We start from the raw sequence: 19962 nt of genomic DNA on the forward strand, positions 1-19962 counted from the left end.
TGCGCCCGGGTCTGAGCTTCGGACACCGCGCCTGCGCAGGGGCCGGGCGCAGGGAGCGCGCTTGCGCAGGAACGCCCGCCACCTACGGCTCATGCGCCAGAGGCGCTATTGCGGAAGAGAGTGGAGGGCGAGGCAGAGGGACGTGGGTACTGCGCATGAGCTGAGCGTGACGTAAGTGTTTGAAGTTAGCGGCGAAGCGTAAAGCCGGTAACCAGTTTCCTGAAACCCTCCTGGAGTCCAAGCCCTGGAGACCCAGGTTTTGAGCCCACTAGCAGGCGTCTAGCCGAGTTCTCTTTTTTAAGCCCCAGAATCTTGGCTTGGGGCAACCTCAGTTCTCGTTCTAGAGCCAGTTATTCCTGAGTTCTCGCGAGACCGGCGGGCCGACCCGAGAGCAGCCCGAGAGCCGGTATCTCCTAGGAGCTCGGCCGGCCCTCGGAGCTTCGGAGACGCGGAGCCCCTAACGCCGGCGCACGCCGCCTGGGCTGCCGGCAGAGATGGATGAGGATCTTGTGCTGGCGCTGCGGCTTCAGGAGGAGTGGGACCTGCAGCGGTCGGAGCGCGACCGGGCCCAGGCGCCCCTGTCGCTGGTGGACGCGTCCTGGGAGTTGGTGGACCCAACCCCGGATTTGCAGGCCCTGTTCGTGCAGTTCAACGATCGGTTCTTCTGGGGCCAGCTGGAGGCCGTCGAGGTGAAGTGGAGCATGCGAATGACCCTGTGAGTCCCGAGCCCCGCTGGGGGAGCGAGAACGGCTGGCAGCCCCTCCGCAGCCCCCGGCCCTAGGCTCCCCTTCTCGCTCCGCCCCGATGGGCCCGGGGGGCGGGGCGTGAAACGTGGGGTCTTGTTTGGGACCGGCAGCCGCTCTCGGGGTTCCTCTCTCTTCCTGCTCTGTCTCTCTCCCGCTCCAGCAACTTGCAGGAGCTGTGTGGCCCATCCCGGTAGCAGTTTGATGTGTAGAGGACACAGTGAGGGAAAAGGAAGTGTCTTTGGATCTCCTCCAGTTTGAAAGTAAATTAACACATTTCTGACCCAGGAGGGAGAAGCATCCAGAGTCAGTCGCTAAGAAAGAACGCCGAGGAGGCGGGGAAGCCTCCCAAGGACGTGCGTTGTCCTGTTCCACGCTCTTGGAGATAACACCACTCTGTAGTGAGCTCCGGTGTTAGAAGGGGGACGGGCTTGACGTTTCCATATTTCTGCACCCAGAGGATCTTCGGGGATGCCTCCAAAAGGATGTACACTGAGGTTGAGAAATCCCGATTTGAAAGAATCTGTTCCTGCACCTGAAGGGGGGTTGCAGGTTTAGGATGGAGTTTATACCACGGTGGTGCTTGTGTTCCAAGTTCCTAAAGTAAGACAGATTAAAATCAGACACAGAACTGTGTGTAAAGAACCAGTCTCTTTCACAGAGGCTTCTGTTACAGTTTTCCAGTCGTGCTGTTGGAGATCTGGTTGTTAACACAAACTGATTACAGTTTGGAGGGAGGAGACTGGGAGCCACAGAACAGGATTGTCCTCTTTGGGGCCCCTGCAGCCTGGCGAGGGCAAGGGATGCATTACTGTTGACACATCTCACTGGGGTGAAATGCAAATATCTCCTAACCAAGAAGGTACTTGGTGTGACCTGCCCAAGAATGTATAAGGATTTCCTCTTTCATCTCTATTTCTTTTGTTGTATATTAGGTAAATAATGTTTTTGTGGTGGTTGTTTTCCAGGTGTGCTGGGATATGCAGCTATGAAGGGAGGGGTGGAATGTGTTCCATCCGTCTCAGTGAACCTCTTTTAAAGTTGAGACCAAGAAAGGATCTCGTAGAGGTATTCTTTGCATAAACTTGATTCTTAGCTGAGTAATTTGAAAATGCTTATTACTGATTTAGACTGCTGTGACTTAACCTGTAATGTAAAACCAAAACCAAAATCTCTTTTTTGTCATTGCAGACTTTAACTGCAGGGTAAATGATAACAATTACCTTATGTTTTTATAGTTTTTCACAGCTAAAGGCTTTCAGGTGTTTTATCTGATTTGATCTTTGCAACAACCCTGTTTATGTACTACGTGTGTTGTCCTCTTTTTTGTAAATGAGGACATTAAAGCTCAGGGAGGGTAAGTAACAGGTTTAAGTTTCATACTTAGCAGCAGAGAAAAAATTAGGACCCATATCTTCCAACCAAGTCACACAAACTTTGATTCTCTGTTCAGACACTGTGGTGCTGCCCTCCCAGAATATCTAGCTGAGCTGGTATAACCAGCCAGCACAAGCGAGGGCATGCGTCACTAGCAAAATGGAGGAGTAGGGGCTCCCTGATTAAGGTTAGTTGAGTCTAGAACACGCCTGAAGTTCCCTAAGATGCCCCCAGTGTGACTGATCTTGCCCCAGTTATGTCACTTGAAGCATATGCATTATAAAGAGGATAGGGTGGTAGAGATTGGATGGGAAATATGTTAAAACATGCTCGGAAATAAAAAAGATGGTGTTTTTAAGGATAATAGAAGGTGATGGGTTTCAGAACAATGGGAATATACTTCACATTCCAGAACTGTACACGTAAAAATAGTTCAGCTGGTAGAATTTATGTTACGTGCTTTTTACCACAATTAGAAAAAAAAAGTAAATGGCTACTAAGTATAGAATGGTATAACAGAAATAATTTAAAAAAGGAAGGAGGGATAAAGGAACAAAGTCCTGCAAAAAAAAAAGAGGTAGGCATAAAGACAATATCAGTAGTTATATTACATATAAACAGACTAAGCACTAAAGACTTGGAATGACATACTAGATGAAAAGAGATAGGCTTAAGATAAAGACACACATACATTACATGTAGAAGGTTGAAAAAAGTACACCATCTGAACAATAACAGAAAGCTATTGTATCAGACTAAGGATTTTAAGGGAAGAAGTTTTACTAGAAAAAAAGGTTAACATTTTAGAATGATAAAATAATCTATTAAATAAAAACACATAATTTGACCCTTAAAGTAATGATACAGCTTTAAGCTACATGAAACATAAATTAGTAGAAGCAAAAAGAGAAATAATCCACAATCATAGTTGTGTGTTAATACAACTCTCTTGGTAACACAGTGAATAAGCAGAAAAGTAGGCATAAAAAAAATTTGAACATGATTAAACCAAATCAACCTTATGAGGAGCTCTAATTAGAACAGTAGTTGCTTAATGAGTATTTATTATGTAAATGATTAAACACACGAACAATTTTTTTTTTTAAGGTAATGGGTGAGAAGAGAATGGGAAACGCGTAGTAATGCTATCAAGGGAGCATTCTCTGTCGTCAGAAAGTTACACTATCAAATCAGGGTGAGAAGGACTGAGAAGGAACCGTGTGACTCTGGTCTGTACATAGAGTATGACCTAAGTTATCATGAAAAGGGTTCAGGAAAGGAAAAGATATTGTGTGGTCGAGGACAAAGAAGAAAAGCTTCCTGGCTATGTATTTTGTGACTACTGACATCGCCACTCCTCCCACTCACTGTTGAGCACATATTGGCCACATTTTGGAATAACAATAGTTAATCTAGTGTGTATGGCCCTGCAAGGCCAGGACATCCCCATTTTAGGCGTGAGGAGCACCTTGTAACTGGTTCAGGGTCTTGAGCGTGATAAGTAACAAATCCTTGGATTAGGTCCCTGACTCCAAAGCTCTTGTCCTATCCCCTGTACCACTTGACCTCATTACTACCACTTTATAATTATTACTTCTGCTAATTAGAACATGGAGGTGAGCCTTACAGGACGGACTGTATTCTGACAAGCAGATATGGTGGAGGAAAACTACCCTTGGCATGGAATGAGGCATGCAATGAGGTGAAAGCGAGGCCTGAAATTAGGGCATATTGAGGACCAGAAGTAGTTGCTTTTGTCCAGATAGAGGACAGTGGTGGAAAGTAGAGGTGTTTTGGGACCGTGCTGATTAGAGCCTTGAATCTAGCCTAAATGTGGAAAATGGTGGATATATAAAGATAGAAATGGTTCGGTATGGTGCCATGGGCCATTCCATTTTCAAGGTATTTAAATTGTACCCAAAATTAGGAACTAAGTTTCTTTCCCTTTATAAGAATAGTTGCTCATCATTACTTTAGAATGTAGGAAAACCTTTGAAATGTAGAATGCTCTTTGAGTTTAAGTCCCAAGAGAGAGGCATTTACTTAAAACGATTAAGTTCATTTTCAGAGATGGAGTTGATAATTTTGGGATGTTTTCAGAGTGACCAAGTTAAAATGTTTGATTCACCCATTTTTTCTGTTCAGCAGAATTTGATAAGACTACAATTCATTAGTGGCAAATCTAGTTCTTCTGATAGAAATTCTTTGTAAAAACATTACGAACAAAGTTTGCTCTTGAAGACCTTCATGACTTTCACTTTTTAAAAAAGCATATATATGGGGGCCCAGTGTGCCATGGCTGCAAACAGTAGCCTCCTCGGTAGTGTATGCAGCCTGTTGATTGTATGGGTTGCCCTAAGGGACCTTGGAGACAGCCCTTTTGGTGGATGCTGGGGTCTGACCTCATGGCTATCTCCAATTTAGGCTGCAGACAGGTACGCGGGGTGCCTTTGGAAAGCCCCAGGGCACAGTAGCCAGGGTCCACATTGGCCAAGTCATCATGTCCATCCATACCAAGCTGCAGAACAAGGAGCATGTGATTGAGGCCCTACGCAGGGCCAAGTTCAAGTTCCGTGGCCGCCAGAAGATCCACATTTCCAAGAAGTGGGGCTTTACTAAGTTCAATGCGGATGAATTTGAAGACATGGTGGCTGAAAAGCGGCTTATCCCAGATGGCTGTGGGGTCAAATACATCCCTAACCGTGGTCCCTTGGACAAATGGAGGGCTCTGCACTCATGAGAACCTTAGCACTACCCCTTCCCGTCATATTCATGCCCACCAATAAATCCAAGTTCCTGTCTAAATAAATAAATAAATAAATAAATAAATAAATAGAAAAATAAAAAAGCATATATATATTTTAAAGATTTTATTTATTTATTTGAGAGAGAGAGAGAAGGAGGGCACAGAGGGTGAGGGAGAGGGAGAAGCTGGCTTCCTGCTGCCCAGATTCCGTGATGCAGGGCTCGATCCCAGGGGCCCAAGATCATGACCTGAGCCGAAGGTAGACGATTAACCAACTGAGCCACCCATGTGCCCCACTGATTCTCACTTTGTAAAAAATGTATTCATATTTCTTTGGGATACATTATGAAACTGCAACCTTAAATACTTCTCTGAATTTTGCACCTACACTTTGGCATCCTTGGTATGCAAATGAGCAGTAAGCTGGTTTTTTTTTTTTAAGTTTTTATTTATTTATTTGACAGAGAGAGATCACAAGTAGACGGAGAGGCAGGCAGAGAGAGAGAGAGAGAAGAAAGCAGGCTCCCTGCTGAGCAGAGAGCCGGATGTAGGACTCGATCCCAGGACCCTGAGATCATGACCTGAGCCGAAGACAGCGGCTTAACCCACTGAGCCACCCAGGCACCCGTTGTTTTAATTCAAACAAGATTTATGTAAATTCAGTTGAAATTTGGGCCAATCACAGGATTTTCCATCAGATGCTATTCACTAGAGCAGTAGATTTTATTGTTTGTTTATTCTGAAATTTTCACGATTCGAACTCCCAAAGCTACCAAAAGCTGTATACCTAGAAACGTTGTCCTACCCCTTCCCTCTCTGTGCTGAACTCCCCAACTACTATAAGATACTCGTGTTATTAGTTTCTTTGTTGTTTTGCTGTTCTGTTTTGCAAATTTTTTTAAAAGATTTATTTATTTGAGAGAGTGAGCATGAGCCTTTGGGGGCGGGGGGAGCAAGGGAGACAACCTCAGGCAGACTGCGCTGTGTATGGAGCCGGATACAGGGCTCGATCTCACAACCCTGAGATCATGACCTGAGCTGAAACCAGGGGTCAGATGCTTAACTGGTGCCACTGTTTGCAAATATTTATGTCCATTCTTATTTCCTCTCCTGATCACTTGACATACTTCTCATACAAAAGACTGTGTACATTCTTCTTTGTACTTTGCCTTTTTCATTCAAAAGCATACCCTGTAGGTTTCTCCAGATGACTTCATAGAGATCTTTGTGTTCTTTTTTAAGTCTGTATAGAATCCTGTGTTGTGGATTTTCCGTAGTTCCTTCAGCCGGGCCCCTGTTGCTGAACACTTATTTCCGGTCTTAATATAATAAACAATGCCGCAGTGAAAATGCCTGGTACATGTGACTTTTCCTGTTAGTTTCAGGATTGCTGGGTCAGAGGATAAGTGCATTTGTAGTTTTGTGAGATGTTACCACATTCTCCTCTGTGGGCTTTGGCTTATTTTGCTGTTCTACCGGAGATAGACAGGAATGTTTGTTTCCCCTTAGCTTTTCTAATGGTATCAAACTCCAGGAGTTCTACTAATGTAGATAAGCAGAAGTGACCTACTGGTGTAGCATTAGTTTGTATTTGTTTTATAAATGAAGTTGCCCAGTTTTTTCATGTTTATGGTTTATCCTAATTTTTGATCATTTTACATGAAAACTTTCAGGGTTGATAGAGGCTTTTTTTTTTAAGATTTTATTTATTTATTTATTTGATAGAGATCACAAGTAGGCAGAGAGGCACACACAGAGAGGGAGAGAGAAGGAAGGGATGCAATCACAAGTCAGCAGAGAGGCAGGCAGAGAGACAGAGAGGAAGGGAAGCAGGCTCCCCGCTGAGCAGAGAGCCCGATGCGGGCTCGATCCCAGGACCCTGGGATCATGACCTGAGCCGAAGGCAGAGGCTTTAACCCACTGAGCCACCCAGGTGCCCCTGACAGAGACTTTATATTTCTTTCTCTGAAAATCCATCTATGACCTTTGCCCACTTAAAAATGGGTTATTGGTCATTTTCTGTTGACTTTAATAGCTCTTTATAGTTTAAGAATAGCCTGAGGGATGCATTGCACATACATTGTTCTGAATTAGTCTTTTCAGTCACCGTGTTTTCTCCCCCACACAGAATTTTAAGATTCTTATGTAGTTGAGTTCATTGATCTTTCCTTTTGGGTTTCAATGAAGAGTTAAAAAGCCTTTCTTGGAACACAGTTCTTAACCTGGGATCTGCAGAGCTTCGGAGAATATATGCAAAGTTTTGTCAATGTATGTGTATGTAATTTTTCTAGAAAGACAGTTTGTGACTTTTGTCAGTCTTTGAAAGGAGCCTGTGATCTAAGCAAAGTTAAGATCCCACATAGAGTAAGAAAATGCATTATTATTTTCAAAAGCACCCTAACAAATTAATTTATTTTCTGTTTCAGACCCTCTTGCATGAAATGATACACGCCTATTTATTTGTCACTAATAATGATAAAGACCGGGAGGGGCACGGGCCAGAGTTTTGTAAACACATGCATCGCATCAATCGCCTGACAGGAGCCAATATAACGGTATGTGAGTTAAATAATAAATATAACATTTATTAATTTAATCAGTTAGCTTATTAAATATTAAATAAGTATAATGTTTATGATTTTTAATAGTTATTTATTCAGTAATTCTTGGGATTTAACTAAAAATAGACACCTGGGTCGGAACAAATACTATTTTTGAGGCATTTCCACAGTAAATGGTAGGACAAGTGAAAAGAAGCTGACCAGTCCGTCTTGGGCTGGGTGTCCCTGCGGCCCCTGCAAGGCCTCTGAGCATGGCTAGGGCGACACTGTACACACATTGGCTGCAGGCCTGCCCTACCTCTGGGTCATCACAACTGTCCCTCATCTTCGTTTCCATGTGATAGTCTCCTTCGATCGCTCCTGTATCATGTGTCGTTCCCATCACCTGAAGTCTTGATTCTGCAAGACTTGTCCCTGTAAGACTTGACCCTGTAGGAAGCAGAGCCTGGGGTCAGAAAACCCAGGAGTCTGAGGCTGGGGTTCCGAGGCCGGCTCCGCGGATGCCGGACGGTGGGGCGTCTGCATAGCCTCCTATGCAGGGCCCTCCTACGAGGGCCGTAAGGACACTTACCTTTGGGTCCTTGAGGATTAAAGGAAAAAAATACACACAAACATTCTAGCCCAGTTTGAGTACAAGGTAAATACTAGAAGTTTTTATTTATTACGGATTCATTTGATCAGGTGACCATCCTGTTCCTTGTCTTTTGCCTCCCACAGCCACAGCTTGTCTTGATTCTGAGAGAACTTTCCTGCCCCCGTGCTGCCCCTCACACATGCTCTCCCTCCCATGTGCCACTTCCTCTGTGCTGTCACATGCCCCTTGTCTTTGCGGCAGGCAGGACTGCTTTGTCCTTTGAGTGTCCTCAGCAGCTCCTGGACCTTCTCCAATATTTTGTTCTGCTGTCCAACCTCTGAACACAGGGCGGCTCTCCTGGTTTCTGCACCTCCGTAGAAGCTGTGTGGTGCAGCGTCCCCACGAGGGCCTAATGAGTACGGCATCAAATTGAACCAAATAGGATATTCATTCCTGCAGAGATTTCCTGCCTTTGAAAGGCATAAAGGCCGGTGTGGTGGAAAATGGAAAGTGCTCACCTTATGTATATTTTTTTTCCAGCCATTGGCTTTAATAGTCTAGAGAGCTCATTTAATTATTTAATAGAGTTACTTCATCATCAAGAAAGTGGCTTGCATTGAAAGACAGTCACATAAAGTCCTGACTAGCAAAAGAATTGTGGAGGTGCTGGTGCAAAAGGCTTTTAGTTTCCTCATCAGCGTGTTCACTGTAAGCAAAGTCCTCGTATACTTCCTACTGTCCATTTGGAAGAGGATATATTCTTTTATCTTGCACATCTGTGTGTTTTCATTGAGGAGCGGTTTTATCAAGTGGACACCCCTTGCTTTTACAGGTTACATCCTGTTATAACAAACTCCACAGGGCATCCAGTTGCACAATTTTCTTTTAGTGACGACATCGTTAAAGAAATCACATCCCCAGGCTGTAGGAGTTACAAGACTTGGAAGCAAAACAGATTCAGTGCCCTGGCTGTTTGGCCAGTGAATTAAGTGCAGAACTCTCAGTGTAAGGGAAGAGGGTGTTCTGTACATCTTTGTCCCCAAACCCCCGCCCCCCGGTGTCTCGTGCACCAAACGTAATACGCACTGTTGGGCGAGCTTGCCAAGTAACGCAAGGGTTTTGCTTAAGACGGCCAGGATGAAACCTCGTTGGAGAGTGACCAGAGGCTTCACATTCTTTTCCTCAGGGAATTCATGAGAAAGTTAAATGTCTTTGGTTAAAAAAAACCTCATCCATGGATGCTGCTTATCCTGTACAGTAGTAATGGTTATTTAGGATTTATTTAGGGTTATTTAGGATTAGCAATTTTTTAGTGGTGCCCTTCTATCCGCAGGGCCACCGCGTGGGAAGGGCTCACTTTTCTTTCAGACCACTTTTCCCGTAAGTAAGGTTCCTTCTAGAGGGTGAAACTAAAGGATCCCGTGTAAGGACTGAAAAGCACATTCGCAGAGAATATTCTTTGGATCAGTAATGAAGCTTTTCCTTTAGGCAGGCGGCAGATGCGACTGAGCACCTTGACTGTGCCAGAGCCTGTGTTAGCCACGAGGGACACAGAGATGAACCAGTTGAAATCTGGGGCGCTCTTTGCCTTAAGCAGATAAAAATGATGCCCCGTGAGGGCTCATTACAGAGACAGGAGCAAAGAGCTGCGCGCATGTGGTGTGGGTGTAGCGGAGGCTGCATCCGGCAAGGTGCTTGTGCTGGTAGGGGTGGAGCGTTTATATTCCATATAAATGAACCCTTGGGCGGTGTTACTCGTAGGAGAAAATTCGGTTCAGCAGTAGGAACAATTCTTACATGTTATGGCTTATATAAAATTGTGTCTTTACCCTAAATTTTGATAATTTTGAAACTTGGTTTCTAAAGCTTTTAGCATTGATAGGGGTTTTTGTGTGTTAAAAAAATTTTTTTTCTAATCTCAGATTTTCCTCTCTTTAGACAGTTTGTGAGGGATTAGCTGCTGCTAGTATATTAAAATGAACTTTTGCACAGAAGCTCAGTGTAGTCATTGTCTTCCCCAAAGTGTCACTGCAGAAAGTTCACAGAAACAGGGACCTTTCGACAATAAAGGCTGCTTATCTATTTTCTTAAACTGGTTAACGTGCCTCGTTAACACTGAACACGCTCTCTCGCCCAGGTGTACCACACTTTCCACGATGAGGTGGATGAGTACCGGCGACACTGGTGGCGTTGCAATGGCCCGTGCCAGCACAGGAAGCCCTACTACGGCTACGTCAAACGTGCCACCAACCGGGCGCCCTCTGCTCACGACTACTGGTGGGCCGAGCACCAGAAGACGTGCGGCGGCACTTACATCAAAATCAAGGAACCAGAGAATTACTCCAGGAAGGGCAAAGGAAAGACGAAACTAGGGCAGCCGCCAACACCCGCAGAACATAAAGGTACCTTGCTGTCTGGTCTTCCCCCTTTGCTGGGACCTCGGCTAACCGGGTAAAGCCAGTGGTGACCTCTGCAGGCTGGGGGTTAGGATGAGCTTAAGGATTCTTTCTCGTATAGATATTTTTAAGTGTGGACTTAGGAAAAACAGTTCCCATTTATGAAGTGAGAGTAGAAAAATGTGCTTTACTCTATGCAGATGTGAGTTAAAGTAGCAATAGTTTCCACGGATAATACTAGAGGGTAAAGTCCCTTTCCCTATCTTGACTCTGAGTCATTGGGAAACAGAAGGCAAAATGATTGTCAAAATAAAAACAACAATTCAGATAACAATGCCCGGAATTAGTCCTAACTCCACCCCTTCCTATCAGCTGGACTGTAGCCGAGAGACTTCTGCTGCTGATGTATGTATTTTCATTGGGAGAAAAATGGGAAAAGGATATGACATATATGCGCCGGTTCTTCATCTTCCAGATTTATCTCTTTCCTATGAAGTTCAGAGTAACCGAGTTTTGACAGGGGACCCAGGTCACTAAAGTTAAGGCTTCTTCCCTTGGGAAGTTGTTGGTTGGATCCAGAAACATAATAAACTACTGTTCCTGAATCCAAAATGTTGAGAGGAGCTAGGGAAGAATACGTGGTGAGATTGTATATCCTCATTCTGTGGGAGTACGAGGAAAGGTGAGAATGTGGGAGCGTACTTTTCCCTCTGGAACTAAACTTCTAGAATGCTAGGGGATTTTCAAGGTAAAAGTTCGTTTGCTGGTAGTGTTTGGCTGCTGGAACTCCTTATCTGAATAGGAGAAGATGTTTTTTATCCTTTGTGTCCTCTCCATCCCAGAAGCTCCCTGACCTCTGCAGAACGTCCATCAGCTTAACATCGGTTACTGTATTGATTTCGAGTCAGGAAAAACCTTTGCTTCTTTTGCAGATAAGCCCAACAGAGGTGAGACCCAACTGGTAATCCCTTTCAGTGGGAAAGGATATGTTCTGGGAGAAAGGAGCAACTCGCCTTCATCTGGGAAGTTTGTCACTCCATATACAATTAATAAAACCCAAGATCTTTTAGGTCAAGACCATTCAGCAAAAGCCCTCAGACCTAACACTAAAATTGAGGTGAAATTTGAACATAGTGGTTCGAGTAAAAAATCTCCTCTTGTATCCCCTGTTCTGACTACCAGTCACCAAAATGTCTTAAGCAACTACTTTCCTACGGTCTCAGTTGCCAGCCAGAAGGCCTTCCGAAGTGTGAGCGGCTCTCCCACGAAAAGCCTGACAGTCGGGGACACCCCTAAAAACTCGGTCTCTTCTGGTTCTCAGAGAAGGGGCACCTCGTCGAAGATACCCCTGAGGAATTCTTTAAAAGCCCCGGAATCGACATCTGTGACTGCGTCCCTGGACGTGAGTGGGTCCGAAGAGAAATTCCCAAGTAAACGACCCAGGCTAGAAGACAAGACTGTTTTTGACAAGTTTTTTATCAAGAAAGAGCAAGTACAAAGCAGTGGAAATGATCCAGAGTGGCGTTCCCATCCTACAGCGGCAACTCCGAGTCCCAGCAGCCCGGCCAGCCACCTCAGGATGGTCGATTGTCCCGTTTGTCAGAATGAAGTTTTGGAGTCTCAGATTAATGAGCACTTGGACTGGTGCCTTGAAGGTGATAGCATCAAAGTCCAGAGTTGAAGAGCTTTGAAGAACCAATGGGTGCCACACACTCACCTGTGTTACCCCGCAAATATAGCATCAACTGCTCAGGAATCTCTGGGGAGCGTTGAGATCTGTGGGTTATGAGCTAGTTCTGTTTCCCGTGCACATGTATGAGATTGTAATGGAAAATATTCTGTCAGAAGGTGCTGTATTTTTCACTCTTGCCTCGCATATCCTGTGGCCGAGTTTGTTCTGCTTGTACACATGCATAATTTTTAGAAACTTTTGTTCTTTCTTGCTCTTAAAGGTATTTGGATCTGTTAATCTTTTTATTTATATACTTTCTCAAAATACTCACTGAAGAATCCTGTTAGGTATTCGGTTAAACTGAGTATTTTTTTATTAGTATTAAAACTCAGTCCAAGAACTGTAATTCAGTATTCAGAACATGAGACACATTGACCAAAAATACAATCTAGAGGACAAAGTATATCAGTTGTTTTAGGGCAGTCAGAATTTTGGGTTTTTTTGGTTTCTTTTTTTAAACCTTAGCAGGAAATACATTTTCTGTATTTTAAAGAATTTTATTCCTGTCATCACTAAAAGGTGGCAGCAGGTTTTAGGTTAAAGTACAGAAGGAATATAGCGAAATAAAAATTCTAGACTATGACTCCTGCTGTCCTGTAGGCCAGAGTTGAGCGGTTTTCTCACAATGTAACCAAATGAGTGGGTTGGGAGCTTAAGTAACCGCATAAGTAACATCACAGAGTTGCCTAATTGGCGTTAAGAGAGGAACATTATCTGGAAACAGTATTATGAACCTTAAACCAAAGCTGTAACCGTTAAAATAAAAAGGAATACCGTTTGTGCATTTTAAAAAGTATACAGTTCTTTTAAAAAAATTCTTTTCCATGTTTTACAGCAAAGAGACAAAGATACTTTTATCAGTTTTCTTTCTGGAGGCTTTGCCTCTGGCATGTTGGCATTTTCCCAAGAGTTTAGTTCACAGGTTTTCTTTTTTCTGACCTTTGTCGCAGCGTGAGCCTCACACACCTGAGGGGCCAGCTCCTAAGTGTGAACTTGCACATCGCGCTCTCCTGGGCGACCGCTGCCCAGGTCAGGGAGGGAACGCTGCGGCTCCCGCAGAAGGCGGCCGCGTGGGCGCCTCTTCCCGGTTCCCAGCCATAACCTCCGGACGGATCCACCGTTTACACCTCCTGCCACCGCGTGTTGCTGGAGCTCGTTTTTGAACTTCACGAAGCACCACCCTCGTTGCCACGTGCGGAAGTTCCTTCTGTTTCACTGCTCTGTAGTGTGAATATGCCAGAGTCTGTCCCACCATTCTGTTAACTACTCCCCGTCTGGAGCTGGCTACGATCTGTAATGCTGCTAAGAACATTCTTGCTCCCGTCTGCTGGGTGTACACCCAGGGTTAGACGTGCGGGGGCACAGGGCGTACGCGGGTTTGGCTTGAGTCAATACTGCCGGCGATGCGGGAGAGCTCCGGCTGTCCCACTGTCTTGACACTACTGTCAGGGCCTTTTCGTTTTAGCTCATCTAGTTGAGTGTTTACAAGTTTGGTATTTTTTAAGTATGAAGTTGAAAAATAGTATTTAATAAATATGTATAGATAAATGACTTAAAACGTGTGTATTATGTTGGATATATGCAATTATGTACTTTCATAGAGGATCATTTTTTCTTAATTCAGTTTAGGAAATGACGTGCAGGTAAACAGTTTTTGAGTCTCTATGACGTTCTGGGGCAAAGAACTAAACAAGATAGTCCATGTCCTCAAGCTTTCTAAAACGGCCTAGTTGGGTAGTACGATGAGAGCAGATTAATCTGAACACAGAAAGGGCTCTTGAGTGGTTTCTGCTGGGAGCTGCGGGGATTGCAGGGCCATCAGCACAGCCAGGTCATCAGGGCAGCTTCCTGGAGGAGACAGCTCCCGAGCTGGATCTTCTAGGGTGAGTCAGGGTAGCCTGGTAAGGAAGGATGGAAGGGGCCTTGCAGAGGGAAGGAGCACGAGAAAGGCACTGGAGCTAGACCAGCACGTTCTACTGGGGGACCAGCCGTTCCACATGAACAGACCGAGGTGAGGGGTAAAATGGCAGAAGGACTGCAGACAGACCCAGCCAGGTGGAATTTAGAGGGTGGGGCCATGTCCACTTTATGTTTGGTTTGTGTGGTCCCCGATAACACCCATCTGTCAATTCAGTGGGTGTGGTGCTTGGGGAAGGAAGGGGGCAGGGAGAGGGGTTGTAAAGGTTTGTAAGCTGTTCAAGAACATTTGAAAAGTGTTTTTATGGCTTCTCTGGGGGCAACATACATGGGAGGAAGAAGGGCAGTGGCAGGGCCAGAGAGAGGATGGGTTGAGGAAGAGCTAGGTGGTAAAATCAAGAGTCTGTCAGTTTTTTGGAGGGGGGAGGGTCAGAGAGGGAGAGAATCTTTTTTTTTTTTTAAGATTTTTATTTATTTATTTACAGAGCATAAGCAGGAAGAGAGGCAGAAGAAGCAGTCTTCCCGCTGAGCAGAGCCCAACGCGGGGCTTGATCCCAGGACCCCAGGATCATGACTTGAGCCAGAAATCAAGTCAGTCGATTAACTAACAACCACCCAGGTGCCCCGCGAGTTGGTCAGTAAGGGATGATGACAACATGTTAGGTGGCAAGAAAAGGGAAGTTAATTTTAAATTTGGAATTAAACAGGCTTCACTTCAATTTGTGTTAAAGCTTTTGAGAAAACTTGCACCAAAAGAATTGTTAACCTCAACTCTGAGTCATTATTATAAAAGAAATAGTGTTCTGTTGGTTTAGTTTTTTTTACCCTTTAAAGTACACGTCCTGCACTAGTAACAGCTCGTAACCATGGGTCAACCTTTAAATGCTATCAGCATGCTATCAGCATGCATTCTGGAGAGATGGGGTTGGGGAGAAGGGTGGTAGACTGTGTAAGAATTCAAGTCAGGGCTATCCCATTATCTACCTAATTTTAAATTTGGAAAGTTCTCTGTCTTGCTTTGTAGACTATAAATGTGTATCTAAAGTGGAAAGTACAACAAAAAACTCATACTGTCCCATTGTCCTAAAGCACTGAGCTTGTTTTCTTCAAAGTTTAGAGGATTTCTTTATTTTATTTTTTTTTTTTTAGTTTACAGGATTTCTGTTTATTACTGTGCTCAGTTAGCTAACATGTAGAACATCACTAGTCTTTGATGTAGTGTTCGACAATTCATTAGTTGTGCATTAACACCCAGGGCTATACAGGATGTATATTTTTTAAGACAGATTGATTTGAGAGAGAGAGAGCGAGCATGAGCGGGATGGGCAGAGGGAGAAAGACTCAAGCTGACTGCGCTGAGCACAGAGTCCAACATAGAGCACGACCCTGAGATTAAGAGCTGAGCTGAAACCAAGAATCAGAGGTTCAGGGCACCTGGGTGGCTCAGTCATTAAGCATCTGCCTTCAGCTCAGGTCATGATCCTCAGGTCCTGGGATCAAGTCCCACATTGGGCTCCCTGCTCAGCCTGCTTCTCCCACTACCCTCTCTTCCACTTGTGCTCTGTGTCTCTCTCAAATAGATAAAAAAAAAAAAAAAAAAAGAATCAGAAGTTCAACTGACTACACCATCCAGGCACCCCGCAAAGCTTACAGGATTTTTCAGTAAATTTCACTGTCAAAGTGAAAGGGCGACTGTGTATCTTCCTGCAAACTTGATGCCTCCCTGGGATCCCGCACCCGGGCACACACACGACCTCCTCTCCCAGGGCTGCTAGGAACAACGCTGAGCTCTGCGTGGTTTGTTTGTTCTCACTGAAGGCTGCTGGCTTCTTGTTCTCCGTTGTCTTGCTTTTTTAGCAGTTTGTTTTAGTTGTTGACTAGCAGCATATCCACCACTGAAGTGAAACTCTGATATGACAATTACCATTACAGATTAAATTGCCTAAAGAGTTAAAAGAAAAGGATGCCACGGGGAGTTTAGTGCTGGCTTCTTTTGGCTAATATTCCACCAGAAGGTTACAGGATACATACTTCATCATCATTATGTCTTTTGAAATAAAAAGACTGTTCTTTTTGGGGGACTCTGCAGTTAGATGATTATTAAAGTTCACAGTGTTGTGTGCTGTAATCCAGAAACAAGCTGCTGTTGGCTGCCTTGTGTACCGGAGCCAACCCTGCCGAAAGATTTACCCCCGTTCACTGAGCACCAGGGGGCGCTCTTGGGAAGTTCAATTTCTCAAAAAAACCCCAAGTGGAGGCCAAACCAAATGGACAAGAAACTTACCAACAACTGGAACAGTAATTGCCAGTTCTGATTCCTAGCAAGGAAAGGCTAGGTATGATGGCAAGTCCTGTGAGAAGAGACCCGGCAGGCCAAGAATGTGTGCTTGTTCCAACAAACAAGGAGTGATGTATAGGGCACCCTAACCTCCTAGCCTTGCTTTCATTCCACCTGTCACTCGCACTCTGCAAGCAGGCAGTCACCCACACATACGGCAGAACGGGGCGGTTCATAACAGGAAGCCTTCTAGACAAGGCAAGACCTATGCTTTTCTACTATTTCTGAAATTACAGCCTGAGACAGTGCACTTTCCTCCGTGTCGCCTACAGCAGTCTGAGGGCTTCCCAGGACACCAATACTGTCCTCTGCCCCGACAGTGGAATTGAACAGAACATGGAGGAGCCTCAGATTGTTGGGTGTGGAGTGGCTGAAACGGCTGGGCATTGTCAAGTTCCGTTTCTGTGTGCTTTCTTGATGATACGCCCATGAACACCGAATCTTCTCCATACCTCTGAAGAGTCCAAGGCTGTGTATTGCCAGCTAGAACACTCTTTTAAGACCCAGATCATTCCAGGGCTAAGTGTTCCTTGCAAACTAAATATAGGAAAATCGGTGCCTGTATGAAAGAAACAGGGAAGGCATTTGGTTTTTTGTTTTCACAGAAGATTCCTCACATGATTCCTTTATGTATCTGTGTACATTTAAAGTAGCTCAGTAGAGGGGCACCTGGCTGGCTGAGTCAGTAGAACATGCGACTCTCGATCTCAGGGTTGAGTTCAAGCCTCATGCTGGCTGGAAATGTTACATGAGAATAAGATCTTAAAAAAAAAAGGCAGTTCAAGAGATGAACGTGTGTGTACCTACACATACACACAGGTACAAAATGGTTTCCAGAAATGCATTTATTTTTATCTTTAAAAGATTTTACTTAGAGACCAGGAGTCGGGGGAGGGTTAGAGGGGCAGAGAGAGAGAGAGAGAGAGAGAGAAGCTGACCCTCACTGTGCAGGGAGCCTGGCACAAGGCTCCATCCCAGGACCTGAGCCCAAGGCAGACCTTAACCGACTGAGCCACCCAGGTGCCCCAGCACCGCATTTATAAAGAGGGACCCCCCCCACACACACACCTGCTCAGTTCCATTCTTACCACCATATAGGCAGTAGCCACACCTACAGGCTCCACAAGGCGATCTTCTTAGCACGTCTGGGAGCCCTCCATGCTGTGTGTCGGCCGACTGTCCGTGCTCGCGGCTGTGTACCAGGTTGCTGTGCGAGCTGCCCTCACTGCACACGCACTCGTGTGCGCCCACTCTACTCTCTTGTAATTTTTGTTATGTATTCTCGGGTGCTTTTCTTTTTCCAGTGCCCGTCACTGTATTTTCGGCTGAAATGTATTCTTCTTGGCCACCCTATAATTTAATCTTGAGATAATTTTGCCTTTTTCAATTTTTTATAGGTTGTTGCAGGTTTTCTTGGTTTTTGTTCTGACATTTTGAAAAATTTTTTGAAGATTTTATTAGAGAGCGCAGGGGGAGGGGTGGCGGCAGAGGGAGGAGACTCCCCGCAGAGCAGGAAGCTTTGACAGGGGGCTCGATCCCAGGACCCTGGGATCAATACGTGGGCTGAAGGCTCACCCTCGACGGACTGAGCCACCCAGGCGCCCCTGACATTTTGCATTTTTAAGTTCCAGTGTTAAGTTGAATTTCTGAACAGTCCAGCTTAAGGATGTCTGACTCCGGCTCGCTCTCCCTGCGGTTTTCTTCGGCCTTCTTGCTGAGGAGAGACTTTTGTCATCAGCTGTCAATGACTCTCATTTTGTTTTCTTCTAATGGCAGTGTTGAGAGATGCCATCTTCGTTGTTGTGCTCGTTTTGGAAGGCATTCTCTTCCTAAATGGCAGAGCTAGCTGGTTCTACCCAGGCAGAGAGGAGGGGTCTGTGTGGCCGACTGGGTGGAGTCACAGGCGCTCTGTTGGTTCAGCGAAGTGCAGTGTTGCCCAGAGAGAGCACTTGTATTTTTGAGCTGGAAGGGGTTGTTCTCTTCGAATTCTGTGAGACTCTCCCCCACGCCCCACCACGAGACCCTTGCTTCCTTCTTGCATTTGACCATCAGGCCTCCAGGAGACATTGACGCCTCCTCCCAGGAACAGTACTTGTCCAAACGTCTTCCTCTTGATGACCCAGTGGCTAGTGCTCTGGTGAACCGGGCTCCGATTCATCAACACAGATCTTCCTCCGCTTACAACGGAACGAACCCGTCGTAAGCTGAAGACGCCCTTACTTAGTACACTAACCTACCGGGCATCACAGCTCAGCCCCACGGACTCTGAACATGCTAAGAGCACTTAGGTCAGCCTACAGGGAGGCAAAGTCACCTACCACACGGCCTGTTTAGTAATGACGCGCTGCGTAGCTCCTGTAAGCGACTGAACACTGTGCCGGAAGTGACAAGCAGAATGGCCGTAGGGCTACAGGAGGCAGGAAAGGTGTTGGTTGTTGACCCTCGTGATGGTGTGGCTGCCTCGGAGTTGGAAGGCACTGCTGTCACCTAGCATCACGAGTGACTGTACCACAAACCACTGGCCTGGGACCAAAAAAGACCAAAAGACCCGAACTCAAAACCCCAGGTATAGTTGCTACTGAATGCCCATTGCTTCCGCACTAAAGCCGAAAAATCCTTGAGTCAGCCACCATCAGTCGGGGACTGTCTGTATTTGCATCACTCCAGGTGGGGCCCCTGCTTCCCTCCGACCCTCGCTGTGTGCTGCCATCTCTAGGCTTCTACTGCCCTGGTCCCTTCCATTGTACAGTTTCCACCTGACTCTGCCTTCACATGGGGCCTGACGCTAGCCTCGGAGGTGGATTTCTCTGCTCCCCTGCAGGCTGAACTTCTGTGTGTCACTCCCGGTTGTGGTGCAGTCATGCGCTCTAGGTGACCTGCTCGGTTCTCCTTATCTGTGTTGGGAAGACTATGAAAGAGATTCCGATTTAGGCCGCTGCCAATATTTCTTGGAAAACCAGAAGCTCAAGTACCTCCCCTTAGACACGAACACCCAGCAAAAATGACTAGACCTGTGAGCCAAAACCTCTGTGAAACAGAAACATTAAAATGGACGCAAAGCAAGGTTAGATACTGTATCTCTTTTTTAAAAAAATATTTTATTTATTTATTTGACAGAGAGAGCGATCACAAGTAGACAGAGGCAGACAGAGAGAGAGGAAGGGAAGCAGGCTCCACGCCGAGCAGAGAGCCGGATGCGGGGCTCAATCCCAGGATGCTGAGATCATGACCTGAGCCGAAAGCAGAGGCTTTAACCCACGGAGCCACCCAGGTGCCCCACAGATACTGTATCTCTTAAGTGGAACTGATTCTTCTATACTAACCCCAGGGCTCTAGGGACAAGGAGCGATTCCGCGAGCTTCCACAGAGGGAAAGCGGCCTCCTTCTGAAGAGTCAGGCACATAGGAATGGCGTTAGAGTTCTTCGCATCCATGCTGGAACCTAGAACCAGTGAGGCGATGCCCTCCAAATGCTGAAGGAAAATGCTTTCCGGACGAGAGTGGGAAGCTTGGGCAAGTTACCAATGAAGTCTGAGGGTAAAACAAAGACACGGGTCTTGAGAAATTTACCACCCACCT

At 45.6% G+C, this 19962-nt stretch overlaps 1 protein-coding gene and 2 pseudogenes across 1 annotated transcript; all 3 read left to right on the plus strand.

Moving 5' to 3' along the window:
* The first annotated feature begins 135 nt into the window (after positions 1–135).
* SPRTN (SprT-like N-terminal domain) lies at positions 136–13687 on the plus strand. Its single transcript, XM_032313670.1, has 5 exons — positions 136–715; positions 1712–1811; positions 7293–7421; positions 10139–10403; positions 11330–13687. The coding sequence occupies exons 1-5, from the start codon at positions 495–497 to the stop codon at positions 12076–12078; spliced, it is 1464 nt and encodes a 487-aa protein (XP_032169561.1). The 5' UTR covers positions 136–494; the 3' UTR covers positions 12079–13687.
* LOC116573517 lies at positions 4383–4922 on the plus strand (annotated as a pseudogene).
* LOC116573806 lies at positions 4388–4497 on the plus strand (annotated as a pseudogene).
* Positions 13688–19962: the final 6275 nt, after the last annotated feature.

This window comes from Mustela erminea, chromosome 14 (assembly GCF_009829155.1).
Source record: "Mustela erminea isolate mMusErm1 chromosome 14, mMusErm1.Pri, whole genome shotgun sequence".
Taxonomy (NCBI): Eukaryota; Metazoa; Chordata; class Mammalia; order Carnivora; family Mustelidae; genus Mustela; species Mustela erminea.